This window comes from Peromyscus leucopus, chromosome 3, assembly GCF_004664715.2.
Source record: "Peromyscus leucopus breed LL Stock chromosome 3, UCI_PerLeu_2.1, whole genome shotgun sequence".
Classification (NCBI taxonomy): domain Eukaryota; kingdom Metazoa; phylum Chordata; class Mammalia; order Rodentia; family Cricetidae; genus Peromyscus; species Peromyscus leucopus.
Window position 1 is genome coordinate 147,444,192 of NC_051065.1, and position 11,645 is coordinate 147,455,836.

The following is an 11,645-nucleotide window of genomic DNA, read 5'->3' on the forward strand; positions in this document are numbered from 1 at the left end:
AAAGTCCAACAGGAGAAAAGCCCCGGATAAAATATAAAATCAAAGATGACAAAGTGATAAGGGAAAATGGAAAGCTCAGTGAACAGGCACAATCATGGATAGGTCCAAGTCAAGTGTGCAGATGAATAGAAAACATTTTAGCCTTTCCAGGGAGCTAGATGTAAAACTGAGTCCTTAGTGCACGATCCCTCTGTAGGACTTTGAAAGCAGATTTATCCTGCTCTTTATAGGAGGATTGGTATAGAAAAGACAGACCTAACATAACAGGAGGAAGAATAGTTTGATGTGTGACCTTGATTGTCCTTCTTTCCCATTCTCAGAGGCTGGAAAATTGTAGCCATGGTGTGGGGAGCTGAAACCAGTCAAGATGATAAGCCTAGGCTGGCAGGGCCGCAGACCCTCTTCATGTTCTAATGTAAGCTCTGAACTTTGATGGATTTTCTTTAATAAATACTTTAAAGCAAAAATTATAAATAGTACTTTTGAAAGATTTAGTTCCTTAATATAAACAGTGTGATTTGGTCTTGCACCTCTCCCAAAATGAATCTCTTTTCTAAGTTTTCTGTAAATATTAAAACCCTTTGTTAAAGAATAGAACAATAATTTTGATCTCAAATCACCTCACTAATCACTATTATTTGTCCTAAGGTTGAATTGGAACCTTACAACCTAGACATAAAGGCCAACCAGAATCAGATGGGCAGTTCCAGATCCAGCAGCTCAACTTGAATCATCTAAGCTTGGTTTAAGTGGCTGAGGAGCACTGGAGCCCTCAGCTGCCTTGGGGGAGCAGAAGTAACTCCCCTCTGAAAAAGATCAGTAGGCATCAAACTCCTCCTGCAAGACTCAAAGTTAGCAGAATGAAACCACAACACAAAGTTTTAAAATATGTGGAGTTTTTTTTTTTTTTTTCAGATCTACAATTTGAAAGAAGTATGTTTAATGTGGCATAAGATAAAATCAATATTGGGAATTTCTGTGAAGTACTGGAAATTCTTTAAAAGCAAATAGTGAAAGTTAAGATTGAAGAATGCGGAGTCTGTTATCTAGTACTCAGTGGCTGGGTCATGCAACCTGCAGTCATCCTGAGATCCTTGGGACACATCTGCCAAGTGTGGAAGGCCAGAGCCCGCAGGCTTTGCAGACTCCGGGTTCTGAGCGGTGCTTTCCTGTGAACACAGCAACAGCGGTGGAAAGCACTGGATCCAGACTCCATGCTCAGACCTAAGCCAGTCAGAGGTTCATGGAGGAAGAGGCTGCACCTTCCTGCACAGGAAGAGCTGTTGGGATGCCAGTACAGACTGCTCAGTCCGCTGCAGCCACCCGATCCAGCGAACCCTGAGCTGGGTGCAGAGGGCTAGCAGGGTGAGGGACAGTGTACACAGTCCCTGAGGCCGCAACAGGTACAAGTGAGAGCAGGCACACATGGCCACAGGATCCTGGCCTGGACAGAGGGAAGGGCTTCAGGCATGCAGATGCCTTTGCCCTCCTCTGCTCAGCATCTCCCTGAGGGCGCTACACCAGCTGTTCTTAATCTTCCTAATGCTGCCACACTTTAATACAGTTCTTCATCTTGTGGTGACGCCAAACTGCAAAATTATTTTGGTTGCTAATTCATAGCTGTAATTTTGCCACTGTTACGAATCGTAACGTAAATGTCTGTATTTTCCAATGTTCTTAGGCGAACCCTGCCAAAGAGTCATTCAAGCCTCCTATTGATCGTGACCCACAAGTTGAGAAGCCATGCCTTACACAGACCAGAAGATCTGAGTTTTGCTGGGGAGGAGGGTGACCACGCCCTTCTCCACCTGGTTCACCACTCTCCCTGCTCCCACCCAGCAGTCCTCTTCAGGACAGAGGTGCTGATGTGGTGGCGGCCTCATACCTGATCTTCACACAGTGCCCTTCCTGAGGTGCCTGGGGAGCTGGAAATGGAGCCCCAGTGGTACAAAGGGAACAGCTCAGGTGCCCAGCAATTTCCCATCTCACTATGCATGCTGCTCATCTCCTCTGTGGTCTGAGCAGCTATTGCTGCTGGATGCCTTTTCAGGCATCAGGTCCAGCTGAGGCTATGCAAGAGACAGAAAGCCAAGTTTCAGTATCTGACCCCAGACACTCACAGGGATGCTTGGAAATACTGGCTATTCTGCAAAATGTGCAAATAGCTGCAAAGGAAGGTCGAGAGATTGCAGAGGCCTCCCCAACGCACAGCAGTTCAACCAATCAGACACCAGTGCACAAGTATTGACAGTAAGCTGAGCAAACATTTCTTAGAACTCTGGTAACAGAAAAGGAAAGCCTGGCCCAGCCTCTCCCACAGATTATTCCAGAGAAGTAGGTCTAGGAGCTAAGACACTCAACAGTGCCACTGTCCTAGCCTTCCTTTGGAGGCTTGTCCTTTCCCCTGGGTTTGTTCTAGCAAGTGTCAGGGCTAAAACAGGACATCATCTGCAGATAAACCCAAGCTCCAAATATTTCAGCCAGGTGTAACAGCTCCCACACACACACCCTGGAAATAGCTACTGTGGGGAGGCAACAGCAACATGTGACAGGAGACTGGGCTCCTGGGATGGGCTCAGGTGATCAGAATCCTCCTGGCTCCTGGCTCTTTGCCTCCGAGAACACAAACAGCTCCTCTCTGGTCCATAGAGAAACTTCCCTGCCCTGGCATTGTGGGAACTGTTTAGGAAAGGCTGGATTAAAAGGGTTCCCTGTTGCCCCAGTGTGGTTTAAATTACAAACCACAGGCAGCTCCTCTCCTGACACCTCTGCTCCACTTCAGAACCAAAAGTGACACTTGTTTCCCATTACTTGGGCAGCACCTGATCCAAGCACTGAAGACCTAGAGCAGGACGATCATGATATTAAGGGGTATTTGGTACATTAGAAATTGATGAACTCTGTAGAAATAGAAGGTGATTGAATGTGCTTTGTAGAATCTTAGTTCAAAGCATGTAATACAATTAAAAACTTGTTTCAGTTGAGGGGGCTGATGAATTATCCAAACCCTGAGGCTTAAAGTAACAGCTGATTCAGTGTTTCTTACTGGTTCATTCATTGACCTGGGCTCATCTGGTAGTTTTCAGTTTAATATCACCCTGCAAACACAGACCTTATTAATTTTGTGACATATCTGTGTATTAAAAAGTGCTCTGATGCTTTGAAAGACCCTTTGTGGATGCAGAGCCTTTCTGCAGTCTTCTGTCAATAGCCTTCCTTCCATTTTGGAGCCTGAGCACCGGCTTCCTGCATCTGGGGAATGAGTCCCGCCAGAAAGCCAGCAGTCATTGTGTAGCACTGGACGGGGATCAGGAGGCCTGACTTCTAACACTGCTCTGTCACTAGCAAGCTCTGTGATCTTTAAAGCTTAAGTGACAATGGTACACGAAACAAGGAAAAATTCTAAAACCCAAGTACCTGAGCAAAAATCTCGAGTTGATTGGTGTCGGACTAAAAGAAGTATCTCACAGTTATATGATAGTGATGAAGAGTTTGATAGTGATGAGGAACTTGAACTTGGTACTGATGAAGAGCTTGATAGTGGTGAAAGTATTGATAGTGATGAAGAGCTTGATAGTAGCAAGAAGCCTGGTATTAATGAAATACCAGAAAAAGAAACAGAGCTTAAATTAACCAAAGTCAAAAGTGAGGGAAGCAACAGTAAACTTCTTATGAACCCTGGCAATAGTTCAACAGATGAAGAAAAAATGAACAAAACCAAACATAATGACTTACCAGATGATGAATATCACCCAGGTCAAGAGGAGGAGGATGTCAACAAGCACACCAAACAAATCACAGAGGAAGATGTGGAAGATGAAGACATCAAGCCAGGAAAAAGAAAAAGGCTGTCTTCTGTAATGTATGACAGTGATGACATCGATGACAGTGATATTCTAGTTAGAAAAGTAGGTGGTAAACGTCCACGCAGGGTGGTCGAGGAGGAGTGTTCTTCACTGGAAATGGAACAAGAAACCCCTGAAAAATCAATAATTGCTCAAAAGCGAGAACACCACCAAAAGCTAAAGGAACTCTCAGAAAAATCACGCCAGAGACAGAGATGCAATAGTGGTAGAAATTTTAAGGACTCTGAAAAGGAATCTTGTTCAAGTACTGATGAAGATGAGGATGAGGATGACTACAAATCTGACGAAAATGGAGATGATTATATGATTGATGATTTTGTAGTGCAAGATGAGGAAGGTGATGAAGACAATAAAAATCAACAAGGAGAAAATTTGACTACATCACAACTGAAATTAGTAAAACAGAATTCTATTTGTAAGTTAAATGTGAAGACAGTGGTTTGTGTCTTGTTCAAATCATTATATAAAGCATCAAAGCCTATCAATATCATCTTCTAAATTATTGGTTAAGAACTATGGTTTTATGTTCAGGTATTTTAAATTTGACAATAAATTTATTCCAGTGGTAAAAAAAAAAGTGCTCTGAGGAAAATTAAAAAGCACATTATATACAGAGTAGCATGAAGCTGTACAACACTGAGTACTAGGGATATGCTGCAGTTCAAGTTCACTCTACTGTGCAGTCAGGAGCTTAGTGAAGTGGACCTTTCTGCCTCCTCCACCCCGTCTCTGTTGTAGAAACAGTAATGGGGAAAGTTCACTTTAAACAAAGTAAAAGTCCCCCAGATGTCAGGCGGTGATGGCCCACACCTTTAATCGCAGCACTTGGAAGACAGATCTCTGAATTTGAGGCCAGTCTGCTCTGCAGAGTAATATCTGGGACAGCCAGGGCTACTCAGAGAAATCTTGTCTAAGGAAGAAAATAAAAAGTCCCCCCAGAATTATTGTGCAACTTCTTCTCTGGGAAGTGAACTTTTAAATCTGAAAACACATGAAACCGAAACCTGCATAGAAAGAACTTGAGTTTGATTGTGGTCAGGAAATGAGCAGCTAATGAAAGGCACAGTTGCAGGAACTCTGGGGGTCACATTGGGATGGCCAGGTGTAGATAAGATCCCACTTATGTGGGATCTTCACAAGTAAATCTCACAGGAAGCAAGTCAATAGCAATTTCAAGGAGCTGGGTGTTGGGAGAAATAGGATGATGATGGTGAACTGAAAATTTAGATCCAAGAGAAGTTCTGGAGACCAGTGTGCACCGTGGTGACAACAGTCAATAGTATTACAGCATGACAGGAATTTGTTTAGGAAGACCTTAAGTGTTCTTTCTGCACAAACACAAATAAATGGCCACTGCCTTCAGTAATGCATGTGTTAGCTAACTGGTAATCATTTCCTAGTATATACGTACATCAGATCAGCACATCGATATCTTAAGCATACAAAAGTTTATTAGTCAGTTATACATCAACAAAGCCAAAGAGGAAAGACAAGCAGCAGATGGGGGCAGAACCACAGCATCCAATCAATGAGTAAAAGCTTAGCATCAGACAGACCTTAGCAGAGAGACACAAGTGCATTCTGTGTGGGCACAAAAGGCTCTCTAGTATAGTGGCTGGCAGGGAAAAAAAAGCTTCTTTTATGAATGAAAATGGATGAATAAGAGCAAATGTGAGCCAATGTTCTCATAAGTAGAAGAATCTCTGACACAGCTGCCTAAAATTCTGCAGACATGGAGAATTTACTAGGGTCTGGGTGCAGGGTCAGATGCTTTTAATCCCAGCACTCAAGAAGGAAAGGGAGGAGGTTCATTGTGAATATGAGACCAGCCTGGTCTACATAGTGAGTTCTAGAACAGCCAGAGCTACATAGTGAGACCCTGACTCCAGAGAGAGAGAGATAAAGGGAGAGAGAGACAGACAGACAGAGACAGAGACAGAGATTATTAAGACACTGGCTTACTGATACAATGCCAAGCACTTACGTTTGATTCCCTAAGAGGACCAAAGAAGGACCTCTATATCTATCTCCATAATTATGGATTCTACTCCAACCATGTCATGTGCCCATAGAGAACATTTGATTCATAAGACAGCTGCATCATCTCTCAAACTGACCTATAATAACCATCATAAGAGATGTCACTCAAGCCCCATCCTTTAACGTTTGGGTGATAATTTAGCACAACACAAAATCCCTTCTTGCCACTGGGTTCCTCTGAGTGCCAGAGTCTAAAAGAGAAAAGGATGAGGGTAATTCTCACAACAATACTTTGAAAAGAGATAGAGGCAATAGGGGTCTGAAAGCAGAGAGTAAACTTTGTGGAAATCAAGGTCATGGGTGCCCAAGTTACCCCTCCCCAACTAAGCATGCAACAGCTTCTCCTCCACTTGAATCTTGGCTTCCCTTGAAAACTGAGCCCACAGCACCTTATTGTATTATGTAATATGCAGGCAAGTATCCCAAAGGCTCACCTTTATTTGATGATTCCTACACCCTTTCTAAGGCTTCCATATCTGATGAAGATACTTCACATCAGTACTATGGACCTATAGTTCTAACCTTTTCTAAATAACACTTTTTATTTACTCTTTGAGACCTTAATACAATATATTTTGATCATATTCTTTCCCGTCCTCACCTTCTTCTGGATCTTCCCGAAGCTCCCTATCCACCCAACTTCATGTTCATTTTCTCTCATTAAAAGAACAAAAACATGGAGCCCATTTGTGTTTGTCGACTGCTCCTGAGCATGGGGCCTGCCCTGGAGTGTGGTTGATGTACCTAGTGACACTCCACTAGGGAAAGCTGGTTTCCCTCTTCCAGAAGCTATCAATTTGGAAGAGCATCTCTGCTAGGGGTGGGACTCTGTGCCCAGGTCCCCTCCCCCATGCTGGGATTTGGTCTGGCTTGAGCTTGTGCAGGTCTAATGTATGCTGTCACAGTCTCTGTGAGCTCATGTGTGCATCTGCCCTTCTTAATAGAATGATTTAGAACCTGAGGAACTAACTAAAATATACACACCTTCTACTTATTATACCTTGGACAACTAATTTAACATCTCTGGTACTCTCAGTTCCTCATCTTAAAATTTGGGACTATAGCACCATGGCAATAATTTGTCATAACAAACAATTGTGTAAGAGATGAGAGATTTCCTGCTGGGATATACCACATGAGAATGAGAAACCACAACACAGAATCACTCAGGTCACATACAGAGATGCAACATCTTAAAACAAGAAAATAAGAATTGTAGGGTTCAAACGTACTCAGCACGATATCTAAGTATTATAAAGAGGGAACTCAAATGGGATGAAAAGTCATAGAAAAGAGGGGGAAGAGGAACCACATTGTGAGAGAACTCTGTCCTAAGACACTCTGCAGCAAACATAAATTCATGTGCTTCTGTATGCAAACATGGTTTCTGGCAAACCGGACAACGTGAGCAACCACTTAAGGCATGACAACATCCATTTTGACTGAACAGGTGAGTTCTGACACCACATTCTAGAGGACCATTGGCCCCTCACCATTGTGTGGGCTCCCACTTCCCACTCAGCTGCCTCCAGCAGGTGGGAAGGCAAATCTCACATCCTGGTCCTTCTGAAGCTGCTCCTCTGAGCTCTCTGCTTCCCACTGTCTTCATAACTCACTCATGGGCACTCTTCACTCACTGGGCCACTGGCCACATCCTGACACAGCTCTGGTTAGCAGCTGTCGGAGGAGGCTGTCTCTCTCCTTATGCCTGTCTTCCCTTGATCCCTGCACTGCTCAGCTGGAGTCTTGTGGGTTCACAGCACTGTGGGAACAGTTGGGAGAATTAATGGAGCACAATATACCAGAGGGGAACTTAAACTAGTTCCTAATAATGGGATCGTTTGAGTCCCTCCTGCAGATGTGTTCCTGCTGACTCCCACATGCTCAGGCTTCAGCTCTTCTTCAGATCTCCTCTTGTTACTCCCATGTTCATACACATAACAAGAAAAACGGCCCGTGGTGTGCTGCCTTGAGGACCAGGCTCCAGCAGCACAGGGCTTGGGGGGGATCCTGCCGAATCAAGGGACTTGGACCTTTTTATCTGAGGTTAAAATTTAACTCTCTGGAGCCTGCTACAGAAGAAAACACACATACACAGAAATAGACACGACACACACACACACACACACACACACACACACACACTTTGTTCGTGTTTCTAGATATTCTCTTGCTTTTGTATTCAAACATACTGAAAACCGAGGGTTCACACTATTACCTTATTTTAATGTAATGCCACCACTGGTCTCATTTCTTTCCCAAATGTCAGCATTTCTAACCTAGTACTGTGGGTGAAAAATCTGTGTTCTTTATCTTATTAAAAGCTCTCAAGTGATAGTAATCTCTTGGGTGCTGCCCATCACTAAGCTGCCTGTCTCTCCAGGATGGGCTCTAGCCCTCAGGTCATACCTGTGTGCCCTGAAGTACTGCCTTCATCCCTTGAGTTGGATATTCCCTCTCAGGGCCAGACACCTTGCTGAAGTACTCATGTCATGAATAAGGAAGGACTCCTACACAAAGCTGGTGCTCTGATTCCTGGTGCTAATCCTTGAGGAGTCTTCACTTACCCTTGAGGCACTGGAACTCCACCAACGTCATCTTCTTGCATAGAAGCCCTCATCCCCCTGGACAGTACTGAGTGGCCACACAGAGCTATCCCACCAGGTAGACAGCATCCTTGCCTTGCCAGTCTCTGAAACCCATACCAGTTCTGCCTTCTGCACAGACACTCTCATCGACCTATTTGACCACTACACCCAATGCCAGGACATCCACAACCAGGCAAGGATGCTCTCCTTACCCTACTAGACACTCAGATCCCATGTTGATGTCCACCATAGAGACACCGTTTACCCATGCCTGGTCTGCCCTCTGCAAGGAAGATCCTTTCAACCTTCTGTGTCTCTGAATCCAACCTAGTATAGAGCCAACACTATACACAGGGGCTCTCCTCACTCTACACAGGTGTGCTCTTCACTCTACACAGGTGCACTCCTCACTATACACAGGTGCACTCCTCACTATACACAGGTGCACTCCTCACTATAAACAGGTGCCCTTCTCACTCTACACAGGTGCTCTCCTCACTCTACACAGGTGCCCTCCTCACTATACACAGGTGCCCTGCTCACCTCTCCAAATACCCAGTTCCTCCATCAGAACCCTCTCCTCTCCTATTTGCAGGTCTGACTCCCCACAGGAAGTGACCTAGTGAGTTCATACTCTCCTCACCATGCTGGAGCACAGACTCCCTACAAGTGACCATTCCATAGCATAGCTGCCCTCCTCACCTCTCAGGCTCTGAGGTCTCACACCAGACTGCTGCTTGGAGACTCTCTCTTGAATCCAGACACTTTCTCACCAGCATGCTGACATTCCCCTCACTGCTTGGGCTCCAGTTCTGCTGTCAAGTCAGCCCTCCTCACACGGTTACCCAGACCCTGAACCAGACCATTGTTGCCCCACACCTGACCCTTCCACAGATACCTGTCTTGCCCTCCCATTCTTTATTTGGTAAGTTACTAAGTAACTGAGGTGCTGCAAGGAAAGAAACCAGATATGACAGAATATGAACTCTTGTGTGATTATTGAACCTATCAAGTATTTCCATGGTAATAAATATGCATACACACCACTTCACTCCAGTCACAGAAGCTCAGGGGTTTTCAACTCTCAGCAAAATATATTTCTAAACTTATCATATCCCCCATATACTAGAATAAGTCATGCACAATATTCATGTATCCAATAACAAGTATTTCTCATTTGCATATGTCCTAAGGGTTTGATTATGGGTCACTGAAATGCTGTTCAGCTTCTTTCCACATTTATCATTTGGGAGCCATGTCAGAGAGAATCACAACTTCTTGTACATGTAGTAGTCTACTGTATTTAGAGAATCAGATTCATTCTCATTCTATGGGCCACTGAAAGTCACCTGGACAAACCAGCCAAATCAATTTGCAAGCATACTCATTATAAAGGAAGATGGATCAAAGGCATTGAAACAATCCTTTTACAGAGGGGTATGAAAGTACTTGTGGGAACCAGCATAACATCTACACCTAATCCCTTTACTGTTTACTCATGAATTGTATGTTATTGGGTTTTAAAATTTAACATTAGTCCCATTGGTAGAAAAGAGGTACCATTGCAACAAAAGTATGAAATACTAAAACTTGCTGGAGAGATGGCTCAGTAGTTACGAGCACTTATTACTCTTCCAAAAGTCCTGATTCAATTCCCAGCAACCTCACTGTGGCTCACAACCATCTCTAGTGGGAACTGATGCAATCTTCTGGCATAAAGTCATGCATGCAGATAGAGCACTTCATACATATTAAAATAAATAAATAAAATACTCAAACTTGTGCTTTACTGATCTCTGATATTGAACTAAATCAGTGTCGTATGGGTTTAGTGTTGGGTGTCTGTCATGTACACTATGGGGTCTGTCAGGAAGCAGTGTGCTTATGTCCGGGATGGTGATAAAGAAAGACTTTCTCTGAACTTCTAACCCAGTCGTGGGAGGTTACCTCTCTAATTTTTTGGAATCCCTGGAGCTATTGGAAAGTCTATTTTATCATGGTAGGCCATGAAACTTTATGCTCCTCAGCTCTTTTATAGTTCATGCTAACAAGATAATTCATGGTGGGAGCTCATCATTTCAGAAACACTGACCATGTGATTAAAGTGTGGAGCTTTGAGCCATGAGAACTCACCCTGGCAGGGAAGTAATGCTGAAGACTGGGTTCACTCTCTTATCAACCAAATGCTCACACCTACATAATGAACCATGGTAATACTCTGAACACCAGAACTCAGATGAGTGCCTCCTGATTGTTTTATTCTGTATACTGCCACTCATAACATTCTGGGAAGGAGATGCTTCCATGAGGGTCAATGGAAGTTCCCTTTATGAGCCCTCCCTGACCTCAAGTGATATGTCCCTCCCTTTAATTCAGATTTGTATCATTCTATATTAAAAAAAAACTATAATTCTAATAGAGCAAAATCATTAGTTCACTGTGTCATCCTAGCAACTCATAAATCTGCAGGTATCATGGGATCCTGGAACTCTGAAGACAGTTGACTTGAAGTAAGGCATTCCTTGGGAACTCCTGAACATGAAGCTTGAGTCTGAAATTATGACAGTCTTGTGGAGGCATGGCCTGAACTTGTAGAATAATTGAATTAGTAATGAAATGGTTTTGTCAATGGCTTAGAAAAATAGCCATAAACATTTTGGAGATGGCTGAGGAAATACAGGCAAGATCACACATCATATCAGAAAAGAATTATTAAATTTTCTAAGAGAGATAGTTGTATTGTTTTGTTGTGCAATGACAATTTCAGATAATATATACTCCCTCCAGTACCCTATCAAGTAACATGTACATATATATGCATACACAAATATATATGTATATATAAATATAATTATCAAAATGTCAACAATTGACATTACCATCTAGTCAAATTCTGTTTCAAAATACTCTTAGGAAGAAGTTGAAAGGGCCTCCAAAGTGTTAAGCAGCATGCAGGCTCCATGGGACATGTGGCTCTCCTCAATGTCATCCACAGGGCACAGGTTGTCCCTAATGTGGCAGGTACAGGGTGGGACACCAAGAACAACAGGTGGTGCCAGTAGAAGGTTGGCTGTCATCTTCTTAGACTTGCTCTGAGGAAGGTCACCCAGACAGGATCAGCCACCATTAGAGGCCCACATCAGCCTCACGG

General features: G+C 43.5%; 1 protein-coding gene across 1 annotated transcript; it reads left to right on the forward strand.

The window, feature by feature from the left end:
- The first annotated feature begins 3,163 nt into the window (after positions 1–3,163).
- LOC114706486 (coiled-coil domain-containing protein 82-like) lies at positions 3,164–4,404 on the forward strand. Its single transcript, XM_037203464.1, has one exon. The coding sequence runs from the start codon at positions 3,378–3,380 to the stop codon at positions 4,362–4,364; it is 987 nt and encodes a 328-aa protein (XP_037059359.1). The 5' UTR covers positions 3,164–3,377; the 3' UTR covers positions 4,365–4,404.
- Positions 4,405–11,645: the final 7,241 nt, after the last annotated feature.

Excerpts from the sequence above, each read along its gene's own strand:
- LOC114706486 (XM_037203464.1), top strand. The coding sequence starts at position 3,378 with ATGGTACACGAAACAAGGAAAAATTCTAAAACCCAAGTACCTGAGCAA.